The sequence below is a fragment of the Ovis canadensis genome, chromosome 21 (assembly GCF_042477335.2).
Source record: "Ovis canadensis isolate MfBH-ARS-UI-01 breed Bighorn chromosome 21, ARS-UI_OviCan_v2, whole genome shotgun sequence".
Classification (NCBI taxonomy): domain Eukaryota; kingdom Metazoa; phylum Chordata; class Mammalia; order Artiodactyla; family Bovidae; genus Ovis; species Ovis canadensis.
Window position 1 is genome coordinate 57,351,290 of NC_091265.1, and position 19,440 is coordinate 57,370,729.

Sequence of the window (19,440 nt, forward strand, 5' to 3'; positions counted from 1 at the left end):
CCTAGGTGTTTTGGCTATATAGAAACAGCCTTAGGGATAAAATCTCACCTGCAACTGACTTTCAAATGAGTCAGCAAAGATAAAAATGATATGTAATTGAACAAACATATTTGCAAGCAGGTAGGGAGGTCAAGCATAGCAAGCGAAATGTTAAAAACTGGTAAACCGAGGTAGAGTGCATACATAAGGGCTCATTGTGCTAATCTCTTAACTTTACTGAAGGTTTGAAATTTTCAAAATCCCTTCTTCTTCTAGGAAGCTTGCACTGATTAAACAGGGCAAGGAGAGAGTATGCTCTTTCCCCAGTGACCACATCTCTGCACATTCAGCTTCTCACTTTAATTAACCACCCCAGCCCTGGCTTCCAACAAACAGAATTTCTGAGCATAAAAAGGGAAAAATAATGTTCACTTTATTAAAAATATAATCAGCAATGGAAGCACAGATAATCACAGTCACTTGTCCACCCTGGTCACACAGGGGAGGTGGCAGGGCTAATATCAGGAGCCTTGCCTCCTCTGACATCTCTACAATTGTCAGGAAGGCATTTAACAGGAGGCTTCCTGTGTGCTATTTTGGATCTGTCAGGAATTCTCTGTTCCTTATTAATTCCTGAATACTCAGGAATTAAGAGGAGAGGCAAGCCTCTCCCGGGACTGAGGAATCCAGGCATTTCCTTCATTAGTGTTTCTGTGTGGTGGTAAGTACCCTCTTCCTTCTTGTGAACCAGATGGTAAAAGTGATTGTTTACAACTCTCTCTAATATGGATCGCCTATGTTTTGTAAATCTGGAATTTTAATCTTTATCTTTGCTGAGAACAACTACCTTGTAAGACAGTATATATGCCCACACCATGTTGATGAAAACACCTTTGCTCCATCAGAGCTCTGGTCCCCGTGTCTTTCTTTCTCTCTCTCTTTTTCAGGCTGATCCCCTGGAGCGCAGAGGCTCTCCGAGTTCACTTTCCAGCCTGGGCTTCTAAGACCCTCTGAGAAGGCGCTCTGCACCTTCATCCCATCGAGAGGGCGCCGGAGGCCTTCGTGAACAGAGCAAGCCCCGTGCAGGGGTTTTATTGGCTTTCTGCGTAAACCAAGGAATATCAGCCTTTTTCTCTCTCCTTTACTTTCTTATCGGTCGACTCCAGACCACCAGGTTCCGGTCCATTAAAGGACCTCAACATACAATAATTCTCAGTTTTGTCAGATATTTTGGCACTGGGGAGACAGGGCCACCAAGGAGCTTAACTTCTTGTTGCCTTTGCTCAAGTAAGCACTGTGAGTCCTGTTTTCCAGTTATCTTATTTCCACACTCACGGCCCTTTTTCCTTCTCCCATCCCAATTCCTACATTTAATCACACACATCTCAGTGGGATCGAGGGGCCTTTATTACAAATGCAATTGACTGGTTAGGACTCCCTCTCCAATTTTTCTTTTCTACTCTTTTTCTCTACATCCCTCCAGGGCAGGTCAGTAGGCCATTAAGGAAGAGGAATATGGGGAGAATGAAAAGGAGCAATGCTTTCTCCAAAATCATCTGAAATAACCATCGAGTCCTCTTGGCTCCAGCTTGAGAATCTTCTGGTGGAAAGGGTGTGAGATTCAGACTGAGCTCTTATCTTCAAGGTCCTCCATATCTACGTCCTGGGGGGCTTTTGTCTTCTTTTTTGATTTGGGCTGTGGGTCACTAGTCTTGGTTGGCTTGGGAGGGGCTTCCACTGAACAAAGGAAAAGAGGAAGCATTAAAGAACTTGAATGAATCCAGGCTGCATCACCCCAACTTCTGGGCCCTAGCCTCACCTTCCATGGCTGCTTTCTCTTTCTGGGCAAGTCGGATCTGCTGGAGGAGTTTTCTGCGCTTCTTCCCAGACAGAGTAATGTTGGCACGTGCACTGGATCTGAACCAAAACAGCCCACACAGTGGTTCTGGTTACCGGAAAGGTCTTTGGATCTAAGTTAAAGAACTGTTACCTTACTTAAAACTAACCTTAACACATACATAAAGTAACATTAATTGCTAAAATTTAATATAGAGTGGAAACTTTTCCTCCTCTCATTCTTGATACTTCTGCCACAGGATATGGTAGGTTTTCCCACATCAAGTAATTCGCCATATTCGCAGTGGACACGGACTGGGCGTCCTACAGATTTAATTTGATTTGGACACTATATACCTGGAGATGGCATCAGACACCACAGGTTAAGGGCTTGGTTCCACAGGGTTTCCCCCACTTCAAATGCCAATCACAAATCCAGGTTGTCACCTATTACTACTACTACTAAGTCACTTCAGTCGTGTCGGACTCTGTGCGACCCCATAGACAGCAGCCCACCAGGCTCCCCGCCCCTGGGATTCTCCAGGCAAGAACACCGTAGTGGGTTGCCATTTCCTTCCCCAATGCATGAAAGTGAAAAGTGAAAGTGAAGTCGGTCAGTTGTGTCCAACTCTTATCGACCCCATGGACTGCAGCCTACCAGCCTCCTCCGTCCATGGGATTTGCCAGGCAAGAGTACTAGACTTCTGATTGACCAGCCATAAACTAGGGTTCTCATGATCCCCTTCTCAAACTCAGTAATTTGCTAGAAAGGCTCACAGAACTCAGGGAAACATACTTGCATTTACTGATTTACTATAAAATACAACTCAGGAACAGTCAGATGGAAGAGGCATAGGGCAAGGTATGGAAGAGGTCAGAGTTCCCATGCCTTCTCCAGCTAAACCTTCTCAGCACCTCCACCTGTTCACCAATCAGGAAGCTATCAAGAGGTTTTATAGAGCTTAATCTCCAGCACCTGCCCCCTTCCCAAAGGTCAGTGCATAGGGCTTAAATTTCCAATCCTCTAATCACATCTTTTGGATGACCAGCCCCACCCTAAATCACTATTAGCATAAATTTGTGCTTAGTTGCTCAGTTGTGTGCGACTCTTTGCAATCCCATGGCAGCCTGCTAGGCTCCTCTGTCCATGGGGATTCTCCAGGCGAGAATATTGGAGTGGGTTGCCCTCCTCCAGGGGATCTTCCCAACCCAGGGATCAAACCCAGGTCTCCCGCATTGCAGGTGGATTCTTTACCGTCTGAGCCAACAGGGAAGCCCAACTTAAGTTTGCTGCTAAGTCGCTTCAGTCGTGCCCGACTCTGTGCGACCCCATAGCCGGCAGCCCACCAGGTTCCCCCGCCCCTGGGATTCTCCAGGCAAGAACACTGGAGTGGGTTGCCATTTCTTTCTCCAAGCTTAAGTTTAGGTGTGCTCAAAAGGGGATCCTTTTGAAATAAAAGGCACTCTTATCACTCAGGAAATTCCAATGGCTTTAGCTCTGTCAGAAACCCGACAGGGACCAAATATATTTATTATGCCAATTCATAAAGTAAATATTATAGTAAACAAGTCAGTGAAAGAATGGGATGGGAAGTCTTCCACAAGAACTCAAGGGGCCTTGAAACTTATATGCAATATCCCACACGAGCCTTTGTGAAAATTATCGAATGATTCACCGCACACTCATGTGTACGCTTTTAAATTTACTTATAGGAAATCTGTGTGAATGTATATTACTTCGGGAGGCTGGAGCCACAGTTCTCCTTAGATTCTCAGTGGGGTCCAAGAACCAAAAAAAGGTTGCAAGTTACAGGTATAATGAGAGGCTAACAAAGTTTAGGCACAAACTTTCCTTGCATAAGTGTGAGTACACAAGGAAAGCAAAATGGTGTTAAGCTGCTCCGGAGCTCGACAAGGAGGGAAGGAGGGTTGATGGGGGAGGACGTAGGGAGAGAGGGTCTGGCACTCACGCCCGCTTCTTGAGGTGGTGCCGCGTAATCAGCCCTTCGTCTATCACAGCTCCGACCACCCGATGCTTCAGTCGCCGCTCCCGGTTCAACACTCGTCGTCGCTTGAACAGCTTCTTCTTCAGCTCCTGGGGAGAGGAAGATGCTTAATCAGAGGGCGGCCGCGCCCTGCGACCTGGGACCCCTCACCCGGCGACACTGGCCCATAGACTCCATCTCGGGCGAGAATAAAGGCTCTGGGACGTTTGGGAAACCATGTCGGGGGCCCCAGAGTCACCGTTCGCGGCCGGTTGATCTTTCCACTGGGAGCACCCATAGCTGCGCCGCTAGGCCGGCTGCGGGTCCACGTTTCGGTTGTGCGCAGGGTCCGTGTGCGCCCCGCCCTCAGCTCTGTGCTCGCCAATCGCAACTCGGGGGCGGGCCCTGGCACTATATAAACGAACCCGGCTCACCAACAAGCCTTTTCGAGGGCGGCGACTGATTCAGTGTGGTCTGGTAGGTGTGGGTGTCGGGCTGGTGTTCCTGGGGAACGGGGACGGTACCTGTGGACCCTCCTTTTCTTGGCGCGGGTCGGGCGTGCAGTCCCGATCCGCGTAATGTACGGAGGTAGAGGGAACGGGCTCTAGCCCCCTCGGCGTCATGTCTTCGGTACCGGCGGCCAGCAGTCCGCCGGTTCTATCCTCAAGCGCCGGGACACAGAGCTCCAAGGAGCAGGGCAGAACCGAGGTTCAGCAGACTCCTCCCGGGGGTACTCATACCGTCTCCTTTGATTTCAGGTCTGTGGAGCCACCCCAAGAGCCGGAGCTGCCATATCCCCTCTTCCACTTCCCGCTGCAAACAATAAAGGTCATTCGTACGGTACTAAGTTTGTGTCCGCGTTCTTTTTTCCCGAAGCTGCAGGGTTAGGGAAGCTTCACGCGTCATTCCGCACAGCGGATTTTGCAAATCTTCACTTGGATCTCAGGCCCCAGCCGGAGTACGGGCGACATTTTCACACAAGTTTCTCTGGGCGACCTTGCCGGCACCTCCGGATGGCTGCTTTGCGCCGAACCCTCCATCTGGCGAGCCTGGCGGCGGGGACGCGCCGCACCGTGGCGGGTAGGGAAGGTGGAAACTGGGAGGGCAAGCTGGGCTCTTCGTTACCCAAGAGTCTGGTCATTGAAATTGTGACGCTTAAAACCCCAGGGCACATGGCGCCGATTTTGCAGCAGTTTCGAAGAACCGGCCGCTGGGTGATGCGTGTCCTCCCCTCGTCCGCAGGTTCCTTGGCTGGTAGCTGCCTGGCGGACCGCTCCCTCTGGGATAAGCTCCACGCCCAACCGCGTCAGGGCAGTGTCTGCACCTTCGACTGGTTCTTCGGATACGAAGAAGCTCAGGGGCTCCTGCTGCCGCTGTTAGAAAAGTCATGGGCTGCCTGTCCACCCCGGGTGTTGGACGTGGGCTGTGGGACCTCCAGCTTGTGTACAGGTCTCTATACCAAATGCCCGCACCCCGTGGACGTGTTGGGGGTGGACTTCTCACCCGTAGCTGTGGCCCACATGAACAGTCTCCTGGAAGGTGGTCAAGGCCAAACACCCCTATGCCCTGGACACCCTGAGTCAAGCCTCCATTTCATGCAGGCTGATGGCCAGAATCTGCAGCCACTGGCTTCCTCAGGCTCCTTTCAGCTAGTACTGGACAAGGGCACCTGGGATGCTGTTGCCCGGGGTGGTCTGCCAGGGGCTTACCAGCTCCTGGCAGAATGTCTGAGGGTCCTAAGCCCCCAGGGGACCCTGATTCAGTTCTCAGATGAGGATCCTGATGTGCGGCTCCCCTGCCTAGAGAAAGGGTCCCAGGGCTGGACTGTGACCGTGCAGGAGCTGGGCCCTTTCAGGGGCATCACCTACTTTGCTTACATGGTTCAAGGCTCTGATTAAAGATGTTTTAGACCTGATCTGAGTGTTTTCCGTTGGGTGAGGAGGTGGAGAAAACTTTTGTCTTTGCAAGATGACTGGAAAATTTGGGTCCTGGTTTCCACATTTATTAGATGGGTGTACCTAGTACTGAATATTTCTGCGCCCCATTTACTCACCTGCAAGACTGGGATAATACCTGAAGCTATTTGATTACATACAGTTGACAGGTGAAACATTTAGCAGTGCCAGGCACAAAATGACTGCTAAATAGAAAACGTATAAGTGGATTATTTCCCATCTCCAACTAGTTGAAATCTTAAAAGCACAGATGATAATTCTTAATCCAGATTACTTGACTATCACTCATTTTTCTCACTTGTAGATAGAGAAGACTGAAGGGATGGATGGAAGGGCTTCAAAAACCTAGGTAATATGTTTGAGGGAGAAAGTAATACTTACCCTCAAAGCTCCTGGGAGGCAGGAAATGGGAATATTCCACAAAGCAGCTTCTGCAGACATGGGAGCTTGATGGTGGGTCCCAGAGAGGACAGGGATTGGGGGCTTCCTGACAGTCTGTGTCCTCTGGGATCCAGAAGGCATCTTGATCTACCCGTTCCTGCCCCCAGCTGAGTTCTGGGTTAAAGGTTCTTAAGGGAGACTTAGGGTCCAGGGAGCTCCAAGTCCAGCCTGGGAGTTAAAGAACCCATTAACAATGAAAAATACATAATAAAAGAACAGTGAAAAATATACCCGGTACCTGACTGGATTTTTTTTTTTGAGGTAAATTTAATTCTTTTTGCTTATAAAAATAATACAGCAATTGAAATGAAGAGCCTAACTATCCCACAAGCTGTGTGGCATGGCGGCCAAAAAAAAAATTCATCAACTTTGCCAGTCACCTTGACTTTTTTCATTTTTTTGGCCAAGCTGCAGGGCACATGGGATCTTAATTCCACCACTGGGGATTGAACCTGAGCCCTCTCCTCCCCTTCCCCTCGGGGAAGGCAGAAGCTCAGAGTCCCAACCACTGGAATTTCTCTTAACGATGTTTACTGGGCACCTACTGGGTGCTGCTTAATGCAGGGGACACAACTAAGTTGTCCCTCTTGTTTTGCTTAGAACATTCAGTTCACAACAGGCCCATTTGAACGAGCCTCCTCCCTCACCTGGTTCTTCACTTTGGTCCTGGAAGAACACCTCGGCCTCCTCTTCCTCATCGTCAGTCAGCAGCAGCAGCTCCTGGTGTGGCCATCGGAGCTCCCCACTCTCTTCATTCACCTCAGAGGCTTCCACCACAATGAAGGGGAGGTGGGTCTGCGGACACGTAACCTGGATGGGCACAACAGGGGAACTGGGCCAAAGTGGAGGGTGAGCCAGCAGCAGGACGCAAGGTGGGAGAGTGCTAACCTGAACATCCTGGTGACCTTCAACCCTGTCAATTTCTCCTCTGTCCTTCCAAAGCGGGGTGGTCAGTCTAGGACTTTCTGCATGCTGGGAAGAGCCTGGGCTATCTTTCGGCCAAGGCCCATCCTCACTGCTCCCTGGCACAAGGGCCATGGGTGCTGATTCTAGAATGTAGGGCACTTGAACTCAGTAGAGCACCCCTGCCCAGTGCACCCCACAGACTGCTCCTTTAATCGCTTTGGAGCTGAGCCCCTTAATCACTTCTGAGGAGAGGAGGCTGACGTGCCAGGAGATTATGGGCCTTCCCGGGGAGGAGACAATCCCAGGAGGTGCGATGAAGTGAAGTGCTAGGCACTCAGTCATGTGAGACTCTTTGCGACCCCACGGACAGTATAGCCTGCCAGGCTTCTCCGTCCATGGTGTTCTCCAGGCAAGAATACTGGGGTGGGTAGCCATTTCCTTCTCCAGGGGATCTTCACATTGCAGGCAGATTCTTTACGGTCTGAGCCACCAGGGATGTGCACTCACTCTGGTGACACGGAAAGGCAGGAGGAGGAGTTAAGGAGGGCATTTGGATTAAAGCCCTGTGAGTAAAGAGCTTTGATAATGAGTTTGAAATTTCCTGATTCTTACCGAGTCTCCCAAGTTGACATGTTTCTTGATATCTTATTTAATGAATATTTATACAGTGTCAAATTAAAAAAAAAAGCACAATGTGAGAGTTGTGAGTGAAGTTTTATTTGGGGCAAAATTTAGACTGTAGCCCAGGAGACAGTCCCTCAGATAGGTCTGAGAAACTGCTCCAAAGAGGCAGTGGGGAAAGTCGAAATATAAGATTTTGGTGAAGGGGGAGTTCAGTGCAATCAAGCACTCATTTTATAAAAGGTTTTCTGCTAGTCAGGAGGAGGAGCTGACATCACCAGAAGGGATTTAGTGCTTTTCTAGATATGAAGAGATGCAAGAAATGAGATCATGAAATCAGTTCCTGAAAATAACTATCTAAAAGACTGGTTTCACCAGTTTCCCTGGGGCACAGAGTGCCTCACTCTCCACCCTGAATTCCCTTTAGGGAGTGTAGAGGTCAGCAGCTGCAGCAACATAGGCAGATGGCAAATGCCCTTCTTGTTTTTGTTCATTTAGCTCAGTCGCCTGCGACTCTGTGACCCCATGGACTGCAGCACACCAGGCTTCCCTGTCCATCACCAACTCCTGAAGCTTGCTCAAACTCTTGTTGATCCAATCAGTGATGCCAGTGACTGTTGTTAGTCACTGGCAAATGCTCTTGGCAAGTGCCAATATGTAATTGATACCAGGAACTGTTTTAAATGTTTGTCATATAAATTGTTTAATTATCCTAAAACTGAGATGTTGTTGGTCAACCACTAAGTCATGGCTGACCCTTTGCAACCTCATGGACTGCAACATGTCTGGCTTCCCTATCCTTCACTGTCTCCCGGAGTTTGCTCAAATTCATGTCCACTAACATGTCCATATGCACTGTTATTAGCCTCATTTTCCGATGCAGAAACCGTAAAACAAAGAACTTTAATGACTTATCCAGAGTCACACAACTAAGAGGTGTTTTCTTCACCAAACTAGAATTCAGTAAGTTACACAACATCCATGGTTTTCATGGCTAAAAAAAAAGGCCAAGATTATATACCTTGGTAACGTTTGCTTTTATCAAGTAAAATAAAAGGAAAATGTATAAATATATCCTTTTCCCCATCCGGTACATTTGGTTTTTCAGTTTTTGTTCAGGATTGAAGAGACTGAAGACTCTTAGACAGACTGATGTTAATAAACATGTGGACGTCCATTACGTACTGCAGTTTGGATAAAGCACAAGTAATCCTAGGAAACTACAGAGCACAGGCTTAGCCCTCTATTGATCTGGACATTCTGGAACTGGGCAATTGTGAAACTCACATTAACCATGAAGACACTCTCCCGTTAGCAATCCTGCTAGGGATTTCATGACAAGGGGTCCCACCCTCAGCCCTGGGTCCCAACACCTCTTGACGTGCTCAAACTTCTCAGCTAAACCTAGCCTTAAGACCTAGATGCTTCAGATGCGAAACATTTCTCTGGTTAGGTCCTCTCTAGCCTGGGCCCGTCTCTATGGTTTCTTGTGTGGGGCGCTCTAGCCTGCGTAGATTGAGACGTCGCGGCGGCCTGGCTAGGCTACTGGAGGCTCCAGAGGTCGCCTCGCTGGTCGCGCGGCCGACCATGGAGACCCTGCGCAGGCTGCTGCTCGCAGGCGCACTGCTGGGCGCCGGGGCTGGCGTGGGCACCGCGCTCTTTGCCCTTGTGACCCCGGGAGAGGAGCGGAAGCAGGCGATGCTGAAGGTGGGAGCAGTTGGGAAGGCAGAGGTGGGGTGGGTGGGCGGAGAATCGCGGGCTGGTGGCCGGGGCTGCGAACCACTCTTTCTCCCCGCAGGAGATGCCGGAGCAGGATCCGCAGCGCAAGGACGAGGCGGCCAGGACCAAAGAGTTGCTGCTGGCCACTCTGCAGGAAGCAGCGGCCACGCAAGAGAACGTCGCCTGGAGAAAGAACTGGATGAGTGGCGGGGGCGGGAGGTCAGCCTGAGACAGAACCTGCTCGCCTGGGCGCCGGGACTTAACAGCGCAGGCGCCCAAGCCGCCCCGACTCCTCCTTGGGCCGGCGGGGAGTCCAGACCCGGATGCCAAGCGCAGGCCTCTTCGCGACTTGGAGACCTGCCGCCGGGTGAGCGCGCTCTCCCCCAAAGCTTGCAAGGACTACGTTTTAACGTCCACATCGCGGGCTGTGGCTAACAAGGATCCAGTAAATCATGTTCCTCCATCCAGAGAGTGAGCCCTGCGGTTGGACGCCCATAAAAGCCAAGTGTTCTGCGGGTCTGTGCTGCGGCCTAGCTGGAGTGCGGCTGCCGCCTGCCATGCCCGCCCCATGTGAGGCTGAAGCCCAGTCGGCAGAGCGACATTTTCAAAACACAAGTCAGGTCCTGTGGTTTGTGTGAGTGGATAACCAAATGATGTTCTTGAAATTATAAGTAGCCTGGAAACTCATGTGCAATAAACACCCATAGAGGACACTTTGGGTTCCTGTCTTTCGAATGAGGTTGAAGAGGGGCTTCTAGCAATTAACATGTGCCATGATGCCCTCTGTGGCCTTAAGTTTTGGAGGCCACTGTGGTACTAGTAAAACGGAGTGTACTTTGAGACAGATCTTGTTTCAACTCCTGTATGTTACAGAACTTCTCTGAGCCTCAGTCTACCTGTTCCATGAGTGCTAAGTCACTTAAGTCCTGTCCGACTCTGCGACCCCCCGCCAGCTGTCCATAGGTTTCTCCAGACAAGAATACTGGAGTGAGTTGCTATTTCCTTCTCCAGCGGATCCTCCCAACCCAGGGACCGAACCAGCGTCTCTTACATCTCCTGCATTGGCGACGATGGAGGGGTGGGGTGGGGTGGGGTGTTCTTTACCACTAGGGCCACTTGGGAAGTCCTGATCCTAAAGGTGACAATTATCTGAGTTGTGGTCCGAAGGTGAATTTAGGAATGTAATTGCCAGGCACAAGACAGCCTCTCACTAAATGCACTGGGGCTTTCCTCCCATAAGGTATTCACTGCAGTGCTTTTCAGTCTCTGAAGGTGGTCATAGGATCTATTGGAGATGCCACTGATGGGATGAGGTAGAGCTGTCAGTGGGGTGGCAGCCCCACAGCCAAGCCAATAAGTTCACCCTTCTTTTTATTTTTCCGTCCTGTGGTTCCAAACTGTTCCAACAGTGGGGGCGCAGGGGAAGCTGTTTGCATTAAAGCTGGAACACTACATAAAGCTTGGTAGCACTGAGGTCTGATCCCATGTATGAGCAGTGGCGCAGTTTTGTGCTTCTTGATTGTGAAGGCATAAACACATTTGTCATGTGTGATCTTTTAAGTTTAGTTGTGGCCTCCTTCCTAGCCAGGGTATGAGAGGAAGGAGGCAGCTGCTTGAGGGAGCATGAAGATGAGGTGAGAGGGGCTAGAATGCAGGAGCCTGGCAGTTCAGAGCCTGAGCCTGAAAGTCAGGCTCCCCAGGAGTGTGTTCAGGTTCTATTACTTGCTACCTGTGTCAGTTTGAACAAGTCATGAGCTTTCATGTCCCAGTCTCTAAAATGGGATAACTGTACCCACTGCTAGATAATAGTGCTTTCATATCTCAGTTAATACATATATAGTACTTAAAACTGTGTAGTACATATTAAGTACTCAATACTTTTTGTGATGGCCACATTTTAAAAACTACCCTTTTAGTAGCTAATAACTGGGGACTCGTTAGGTGTCATGCACTGTGCTAAAGCATTACGTAACCCTCATAACCCCAAATAACAGGTACTATTATCCAGGTTTTACTAAAGAAGAAACTAGACTTAAGAAGTCAAGGCACATAGCTAGTAGAGATTTCAAGCTTAGGTACTGTCTTACTCACAGAGCAAAAAATGCTATCCAAGGTATACCCCACTTTAACCTCCAACTAATCAGACCTGGAGATTAGAAACAAGTCTCCCTTGGAAATTTAAGATAAAGCATAGTGTCTATTCTGAAAGCCTTCCTTGTCTCTCCCAGCCATTCAGGAAGGAGTCAGACACATACAGAACTCAAGAGATTCTATTTATTAAGAAGGCAATGTCAGTGCTTTATCAAAGATGAAGAGAGGTCAGATGGTGGGATAAAGGCCTCTCAGCCGGGACATTTCTTGGCCACAATGAGGACAGCAGAAGGCACAAGTCCTGAAGATGGAAGAAAACAGATTTGAACCCAAAGATACCTGCTTCCCCCCACTGCCCCACATTCCGCCCTCACACCATCTCTATACAAAGTCCCTTCTTTGCATCCCTTCTCCTCAAGCATCCGCTATCCCCCAAGTCCTGGTTTCAGATCCCACGTGTCATACCCAGCTCCTGCAGAGGCCGCTCCATGTCAGCCTCTGAAAAGGCCCGCCGGGGGAAGCCACTGAGCAACTGCACAGGGTCCTGGCCCCCACCTAGATCCTCCCCACGGTGGAGTTCCACGTAGAGCCTCACAGCTGCCAGCTGTTCCCGTGCCCGGAACGTCTGGGTCAGTGAGGTCCCATCTGGCAGCCTGACCTAAAAGGCAAGAGAAAGACACAGTATCGTGAATGTCGTAACTGAGTGAGGTGCCCAAGTAAGGAAAAAGAGCAAAGTTGGCTTCTACCTTCCACTTAAGAGAGACTGGACCAGGATCATTACTATTGAAAGCACCTAAGGAACAACCACTTGGGATGCACTTTACTCAGCAATGAAGAAAGAGACCCCTGGCTCCCTCACAATTTAAGGAAAACATAATACAAGATTATATAAAACATCTGGATAGATACCACACATCATGCAAACAGCTGCATAATCTAAATGAAAACACTATGAACAAGTAAAAAGGGAACTGCTGAGTAAGAGAGAGGTATGGATTTAAATAAGACTGGGGCAAGTGAAATTTGATATCTTCCCTCAGAGCAGAGGAGGTAGGATTTCAAAAGTCATTTACAAAGAAGGGAGAGGTTTGGCAAGGGAAATGTAACTGAAAAAAGCTCTGGGCTGGGCTCGGTTGGGTGCCCTGTAAGCCAACAAAGGGTCCCAGGAGCAAGACTGGAATCCTGATAATCAGTACCTGTATGCGACATTGGTCATACTCCCGCTTTGTGGGAGGCTCCCGGCTGGGAGAGGAGGGAACAGGGCCTGGCTCTGTTGCTGGTGGGGATGGCTGAGAACCCACGTTACCACCATACTAGAAGACAAAGTTCAATAATCAGGCACTAAGCCCATCCTTGCCCTCTGCAGCTACTGGCCCCTCCACTAAACTATCCTGGGTTTCCGCCCAATTACCTACCTTCTTGGCTCTCTCTACTTTGTCCCTTTCGATCTTTTCTCGGACTCTTTGTCTGAAATGCAAACAGGACACAAGGAGGTCAGACATTGACAAAGCAAATCCTGATTCCTTTCCCATATCTTAGCCAACACTCCCAGAACCCAGACCTGGCTTCTAACTCTTCAGCCTTTTCCCTCTTCCGCTCTTCAGCAGCCCGGCGCATCTCATCTTCCTGTAGCCTCTGTCGGGCAGCTGACAACTCCTGCCCTTGTCTCCTGCGCTGCCGTTCCCGTTCCAATGCCTCCCGCTCCTCTCTTTCTTCACGCTCCCGCTGCTTTTGGGCCACCAGCTCCAACATCCTGTGTTGCAGAAAGGAAACATTCAAGAGACATGTACATAAATTGGGAAAGTGAGTTTATAACAAGGGACTCAGAAAACAAAATCCAGAAACACAGTCCCAAAACAGATACAAGAAAAAAAAGAAAGAAGGAAAAGGCCAAGAAAAAACAATGTGGGAAGTGGGAGTTCTTTGACCAGATTTGTGTAGTGGGGGGAGGTGGAAAGTGACTCTCAGAAACGTGAGCTTGTTCTTCCTACCTCTTAGTCTGTTCCTGTCTTTCCTCTTCAGTCAAAACAGGTTTGCCTTCTCCCACTGCTGACCCAGGTCCTACAAACAAACAATCAGTATTATTACCCTTTCATCCTCCTCCTCGGGCCCTCCTGAATAATCGCAGTGTTTTCCTCAGTCAGGACCTTTGGGGCCACCTTGCTCCGAGGGGGTGGGTTCCCGTCCCAGGACATGTCCAAGGGGGGTGGCTAGTGGCTCATCCACATCGGGGTCGTCTTCGTGCTCCATCAACCTGGCAGGGAAAGTCAGGAGGGAGGTTTACGTTCAGGCTGCCCTCCCAGTAGTTCCCCGTCCCCTGCCACCGGTCTGAGCGCTCACCAGTCCATCGCAGCCTCGATGCCCTGGTTCCCTGTGAGGGCCAGAGCCTTCTCCCTGAGGGCAGAAACACCGTGAATAGCGCCCACGAGCCATGGCGACGATCAGGCTGGGGCGTAGAGCCTGAGGCCAGATTGGGGTAAAGGCCTGGACAGGTGCGCGACCCTCGCGGCCCTGGGTTAGGGGGCTCCCTTACGCGCGTCCCTTGGGGAAGCCCATCTCGATGAGACTCTCCAGAGCCGTCAGCTCCGCCATGACGCCGCCACCGCCGCTTCCGCGGGGACCTGGGGAGAGGGGGGAGCGAAGACGGCGAAGGGGGTCAGCGCGAGGCGCCTCCCACCAGCGCCCAACCCTGCCCGCGACGGCCCCGGCCGGGTGCTTGCTCACTCACCGGCTGCGGACCAGCCGCGGACACCTACGAGAAGAAAGCCTAGGCGAGGCGGAAGTGCCCGAATCTGTTTGGGTCACGTGGGGGCGGGCGTGGACGGGTGCCGCCGAGTGCCAGAAACGCCGGCCTGGCGCTGCTGAGGGAACGCGAATGGGCGGTGCCTGCGAGTCGTATTCTGGGAGGCGCCAACACTCCCCAGCCCAAGTCCGGGCGCCCGTTGGTGCTAGGGGAAAAGAACGATGCTGTCCTGAAACCCATGGGCGAATGAAGACAGCTCCCCAGATTGCCCCTAAGCACACCGCAAGCAGTGTTTATCAGGAGCCTTAGAAATGTATGCACCCTTTCACCTATTCATCCTCTCCGGAGAACTGAGCCATCCTCCGCTCGACCGCCACAAAGAATCTTTGCAAAACGCAATAACTGATCTTGTCATCAACTCCCTGGTTAAGACTTCTCCATGATACCTCAGTCACCTAAATGGCTTCCTCCTACCGTCTCTTGTTAATTCTCCATCTATAAAGTGAGCATAACAATAGCACCAACCTTAGGTGTCTGGCAAGCTGCACTGGGTAAAGGAAGTTAGCACGGAGTTCATCTTTCACTGCTTGAGGGTAACGTGCAGATTGCAAAGCAGACCCTTTCTTTCTTCTGTAGCAGCATGGCATGTGGGATTTTAATTCCCGGTTCGGAGATCAAATTTGCATTCCTGTGAGGAAAGTGCCTCAGCTTAACTATTGAACCACGATGGAAGCTCCTACGGTTTGCTTTCTAATGAAAGCGTGCTTTGACCACCACAGCTCTATCTTCCAGCACCAGTATTTTCTCTATTAGCACTTGTCCCCCTGCTGTGTAGTCATGTTGATTACTTAGCTTTCCTCTGCTTCCTAGGCTGTTAGGTCGCCTTTTCCTTATTTGCTTATTTGACCAAGCCATATAGGTTGTGAGATCTCAGTTCCCCACCAGGGAGCTAACCTGTGCCCCCTGAACTAAAAGCACAGAGCCTTAACCACTGGACCACCAAGGAAGTCCCTAAAACTTACTTTTGAATGTTTATTAGAGGCAGACTAATAATAAGTTACTAATATTGATAATAGATGCACTAGAGAATTTTATTTGATTAATATTTAATCATCCCAATAATCCATATAAGTAGATACTATTAGTAGTCACAGGAAACAAACACAGAAAGGTGAGCTAATTTACCAAAGGTGACAGAGCTGGTAAAGTAGGAGAGCTAGGATTCAAACCCATGCAGTGTGCGATATCAAACGGCTAAGCTATGCTATCTCTCTGTAGTGGAGTCAAGAGCATCAGCTTTTGATGCAACTTGGGCTGAAATCCTGACATGTAGCTTCCAAGTGTTTAGAACCTCAAGCTTGCTTCTCATTTGTGAAAAAGTGACAGCATCTCTTGGAAAGATTGTGATAGGAATTAAGTGAGAATGTATGTAAAGCGTGTCTTCATGGTTTTTTGTTTTTGTATTTTTGGCTGTGCTGCACGGGGCATGTGGCACGTGGGATCTTAGTTCCCTGACCAGGGATTGAACCTGTGCTCCCTGTGGTGTAAGTGTAGGATCTTAATCCCTGGACTACTAGGGAAGTCTTTAAAGTGAGTCTTTAATAATAAGATAGTAGGTAAGAAAAATTATGGAAAAAATGAGGGAATAGACCCTCATTATTTGTATATGACTTGTTGGAAAAGACCCTGATGCTAGGAAAGACTGAAAGCAGGAGGAGAAGGGGATGACAGAGGATGAGATGGTTGGATGGCATCACCGACTTGATGGACACGAGTTTGCGTCAGCTCCAGGAGTTGGTGATGGACAGGGAAGCCTGGTGTGCTGCAGTCCATGGAGCTGCAAAGAGTCGGACACGACTGAGCGACTGAACTGAACTGGGCGACTGAACTGAACTGTACTGAAATGCTGAGGAAATACAGGAATCAAATGTACACAAAGAATTTGTGGCAATGTGGTGAGTATATTCTAGATAGCAAATATATTCTAAATTTATTCCAGAGTTCCAATAAGAGAAAAATGACTAGAGACTTCCTGGTGGTCCAATGGTTAAGACTCTGTGCTCCCAGTGCAGGGGGCATGGGTGCGAACTGTGGTCAGGAACAAAAATCCCACATACCGCAGAACATGGCCCCCTAAAAAAAAGAATTTTTTTTTTTTTCTTGTAGCTTCAAGATCTTGCAGCTGTTCATAGAACCATTCAATTTCAGTTTCTTCAGCATTAGTGGTTAGGGCATAGACTTGGATTACTGTGATGTTGAATGGTTTGCCTTGGAAACAAACAGATCATTCTGTCATTTTTGAGACTGCACCCAGTACTGCATTTCAGATTCTTTTGTTGACTGTAAGGGCTATTCCATTTCTTCTACAGGATCCTTGGCCACAATAGTAGATCTAATGGTCATCTGAATTATATCTGCCCATTTCCATCTATGTTAGTTCACTGATTCCTAAAATGTCAATGTCCACTCTCGCCATCTCCTACTTGACCATGTCCAATTTACCTTGATTCATGGACCTACCATTCCAGGTTCCTGTGCAATATTGTTCTTTACTGCATTGGACTTTACTTTCATGGCCAGACACATCCACAACTGAGCGTTGTTTCTGCTTTTGCTCAGCTCTCTTTCTGGAGCTATTTCTCCCCTCTTCCCCAGTAGCATATTGGACACCTACCAACCTAGGGGGCTCATCTTCCAGTGTCATATCTTTTTGTCTTTTCATAGTGTTCATGGGGTTCTCGAGGAAAAAATACTGGAGTAGTTTGTCATTCCCATATCCTTTTCATCATAGGTTATTGGAATGCAAAAGTAAGAAGTCAAGAGATATTTGGAGGGATAGTGGTCCAGGGGCTGGGACTCCATGCATTCAATGCAAGGGGCCCAGGTTTGATCTGTGGTCAGGGAACTAGATCCCATATGCTACAACTAAGACCCAGCACAGCCAAATAAAATAAATAAATGTTTTTTTGTTTTTTTAAAAAGAGAGAGATACCTGGAATAACAGACAAGTTTGGCCTTGGAGTACAAAATGAAGCAGGGCAAAAGCTAACATAATTTTGTCAAGAGAACACACTGGTCATAGCAAACACCCTCTTCTGACAACACAGGAGACGACTACACAGGATCATCACCAGATGGTCAGACTGAAATCAGGCTGATTATATTCTTTGCAGTTGAAGATAGGGCAGCTCTATACAGTCAGCAAAAATAAGACCAGGAGCTGACTGTGGCTCAGATCATGAGCTCCTTATTGCAAAATTCGTGTTTAAATTGAAGAAAGTAGGGAAAACCACTAGACCATTCAGGTATGACTTAAGTCAAATCTCCTATGATTATACAGTGGAGGTGACAAATAGATTCAAGGGATTAGATATGGTAGACAGAGTGCCTGAAGAACTATGGACATTGTACAGGAGGCAGTGATCAAGAAAAAGAAATTCGAAAAGGCAAAATGGTTGTCTGAGGAGGCCTTACAAATACCTGAGAAAATAAAAGAAGTGAAAGGCAGGGGAGAAAAGGGAAGATATATCCATCTGAATGCAGAGTTCCAAAGAATAGTGAGAAGAGACAAGAAGGCCTTCTTATGTGAGCAGTGCAAAGTAGTAGAGGAAAACAATAGAATGGGAAAGATTATAAATCTCTTCAAGAAAATTGGAGATACCAAGGGAACATTTCATGCAAGGATGGCCAAAATAAAGGACAGAAATGGCAAGGACGTAACAGAAGCAGAAGAGATTAAGACTGTGTGCAAGAATACACAGAAGAACTATACACAAAAGGTCTGAATGGCCCAGACAAACATGATGGTGTGGTCACTCACCTAGATCCAAACATCCTAGAGTGTGAAGTCCAGTGGGCCTTAGGAAGATTACTCTGAACAAACCTAGTGAAGGTGACAAAATTCCAGCTGAGTTAAAATCCTAAAAGAAGATGCTGTCAAAGTGCTGCACTCAATATGTCAACAAATTTGGAAAACTCAGCAGTGGCCACAGGACTGGAAAAGATCAGTTTTCATCCAATCCCAAAGAAAGGCAATGCCAAAGAATGTTCAAACTATTGTACAATTGCACTCATTTCACATGCTAGCAAGATACTCTCAAATTCTACAAATGAGGTCTTCAGTAGTATGTGAACTAAGAACTTCCAGATGTGCAAGCTGAATTTAGAAAAGGCAGAGGAAGCAGTGATCAAACTGCCAACATCTGTTCGATCATAGAGAAATCATGGGAATTCCAGAAAAACATCAACTTCCATTTCATTGACTACACTAAAGCCTTTGACTGTGTGGATCACAACTGGAAAATTCTTCAAGAGATGGGAATACCAGACCAACTGTTGTCAAGAAGCAACAGTTAGAATTCGACATGGAAGAACAGATTGGTTCAAAATTGGAAAAGGAGTTTGTCAAGGCTATGTATTGTTACCCTGCTTATTTAGCATATGTAGAGTACTGTGCCATGCTTAGTCACTCGGTTGTGTCTGACTCTGAGATCCCATGGACTGTAGCCCGCCAGGCTCCTCTGTCCTTGGGGATTCTGCAAGCAAGAATACTGGAGTGGGTTGCTGCAATGCCCTCCTTCATGGGATCTTCCCAACCCAGGGATTGAACCCAGGTGTCCTGCATTGACGGCGGATTCTTTACCATCTGAGCCACCAGGGAAGCCTGGCGCAGAGTACATCATGCAAAATGCCAAGCTGGAATCAAGATTTCTGGGACAAATATCAACCACCTCAGATATGCAGATGACACCACTCTAATGGCAGAAAGTGAAGAGGAACCAAAGAGCCTCTTGATGAGAGTGAAAGAAGAGAGTGAGAAACCAGGCTTAAAACTCAACATTCAAAAAACTAAGATCATGGCTTTCAGTTCCATCACTTCATGGCAAATACATGGGGAAAAAAAGGAAACAGTGACATTTTATTTTCTTAGGCTCCAAAAATCACAGTAGATGGTGACTGCAGCCATGAAATTAAAACGTGCTCGCTCCTTGGAAGGAAAGTGATGACAAACCTAGATAGCGAGCGTATTAAAAAGCAGAGACTTTGCCGACAAAGGTCCATATAGTCAAAGCTACGTTTTTTCTAGTAGTCATGTATGAATGTGAGAGAGTTGGACAATAAAGAAGGTTGAGCTCGGAAGAACTGATCCTTTCGAACTGTGGTG

At 48.3% G+C, this 19,440-nt stretch overlaps 5 protein-coding genes and 1 non-coding gene across 11 annotated transcripts; 3 read left to right on the forward strand and 3 right to left on the reverse strand.

The window, feature by feature from the left end:
- Window positions 1–1,368: 1,368 nt before the first annotated feature.
- On the reverse strand, window positions 1,369–4,165 carry C21H11orf98 (chromosome 21 C11orf98 homolog). The gene is made up of 4 exons (XM_069565981.1): window positions 4,060–4,165; window positions 3,786–3,910; window positions 1,799–1,896; window positions 1,369–1,716 (listed from the first exon to the last, which is right to left on the reverse strand). The coding sequence occupies exons 1-4, from the start codon at window positions 4,096–4,098 to the stop codon at window positions 1,601–1,603; spliced, it is 378 nt and encodes a 125-aa protein (XP_069422082.1). The 5' UTR covers window positions 4,099–4,165; the 3' UTR covers window positions 1,369–1,600.
- CSKMT (citrate synthase lysine methyltransferase) lies at window positions 4,113–5,715 on the forward strand. Of its 3 annotated transcripts, XM_069565979.1 has the most exons (4): window positions 4,193–4,277; window positions 4,559–4,628; window positions 4,747–4,880; window positions 5,043–5,715. In XM_069565979.1, the coding sequence occupies exons 3-4, from the start codon at window positions 4,814–4,816 to the stop codon at window positions 5,696–5,698; spliced, it is 723 nt and encodes a 240-aa protein (XP_069422080.1). In that variant the 5' UTR covers window positions 4,193–4,277; window positions 4,559–4,628; window positions 4,747–4,813; the 3' UTR covers window positions 5,699–5,715. The 3 variants fall into 3 exon arrangements, with proteins under 3 accessions (XP_069422081.1, XP_069422080.1, XP_069422079.1); XM_069565980.1 differs by having other exon boundaries at window positions 4,113–4,277; window positions 4,559–4,880; XM_069565978.1 differs by lacking the exon at window positions 4,559–4,628 and having other exon boundaries at window positions 4,249–4,277; window positions 4,677–4,880.
- LOC138427373 (small nucleolar RNA SNORA57) lies at window positions 4,333–4,481 on the forward strand. Its single transcript, XR_011251977.1, has one exon. It is a non-coding gene; the product is annotated as a small nucleolar RNA SNORA57 (small nucleolar RNA).
- Window positions 5,716–6,049: 334 nt separating the features above from the next.
- On the reverse strand, window positions 6,050–7,234 carry LBHD1 (LBH domain containing 1). The gene is made up of 3 exons (XM_069565369.1): window positions 6,844–7,234; window positions 6,137–6,364; window positions 6,050–6,069 (listed from the first exon to the last, which is right to left on the reverse strand). Exons 1-3 carry the CDS (start codon window positions 7,232–7,234, stop codon window positions 6,050–6,052), a joined length of 639 nt encoding a protein of 212 aa, XP_069421470.1.
- Window positions 7,235–8,999: 1,765 nt separating this feature from the next.
- Window positions 9,000–10,155, forward strand: UQCC3 (ubiquinol-cytochrome c reductase complex assembly factor 3). Its single transcript, XM_069565982.1, has 2 exons — window positions 9,000–9,430; window positions 9,522–10,155. Exons 1-2 carry the CDS (start codon window positions 9,203–9,205, stop codon window positions 9,669–9,671), a joined length of 378 nt encoding a protein of 125 aa, XP_069422083.1. The 5' UTR covers window positions 9,000–9,202; the 3' UTR covers window positions 9,672–10,155.
- A 1,547-nt stretch (window positions 10,156–11,702) lies between these two features.
- On the reverse strand, window positions 11,703–14,949 carry UBXN1 (UBX domain protein 1). Of its 4 annotated transcripts, XM_069565973.1 has the most exons (11): window positions 14,802–14,949; window positions 14,262–14,481; window positions 14,067–14,154; window positions 13,874–13,927; window positions 13,681–13,787; window positions 13,525–13,594; window positions 13,095–13,286; window positions 12,949–13,000; window positions 12,730–12,846; window positions 11,999–12,191; window positions 11,703–11,834 (listed from the first exon to the last, which is right to left on the reverse strand). In XM_069565973.1, the coding sequence occupies exons 3-11, from the start codon at window positions 14,123–14,125 to the stop codon at window positions 11,785–11,787; spliced, it is 894 nt and encodes a 297-aa protein (XP_069422074.1). In that variant the 5' UTR covers window positions 14,126–14,154; window positions 14,262–14,481; window positions 14,802–14,949; the 3' UTR covers window positions 11,703–11,784. The 4 variants fall into 4 exon arrangements, with proteins under 4 accessions (XP_069422074.1, XP_069422075.1, XP_069422078.1 ...); XM_069565974.1 differs by lacking the exon at window positions 14,802–14,949 and having other exon boundaries at window positions 13,693–13,787; window positions 14,262–14,349; XM_069565977.1 differs by lacking the exons at window positions 12,730–12,846; window positions 14,802–14,949 and having other exon boundaries at window positions 13,693–13,787; window positions 14,262–14,349.
- Between the last annotated feature and the right edge of the window lie 4,491 nt (window positions 14,950–19,440).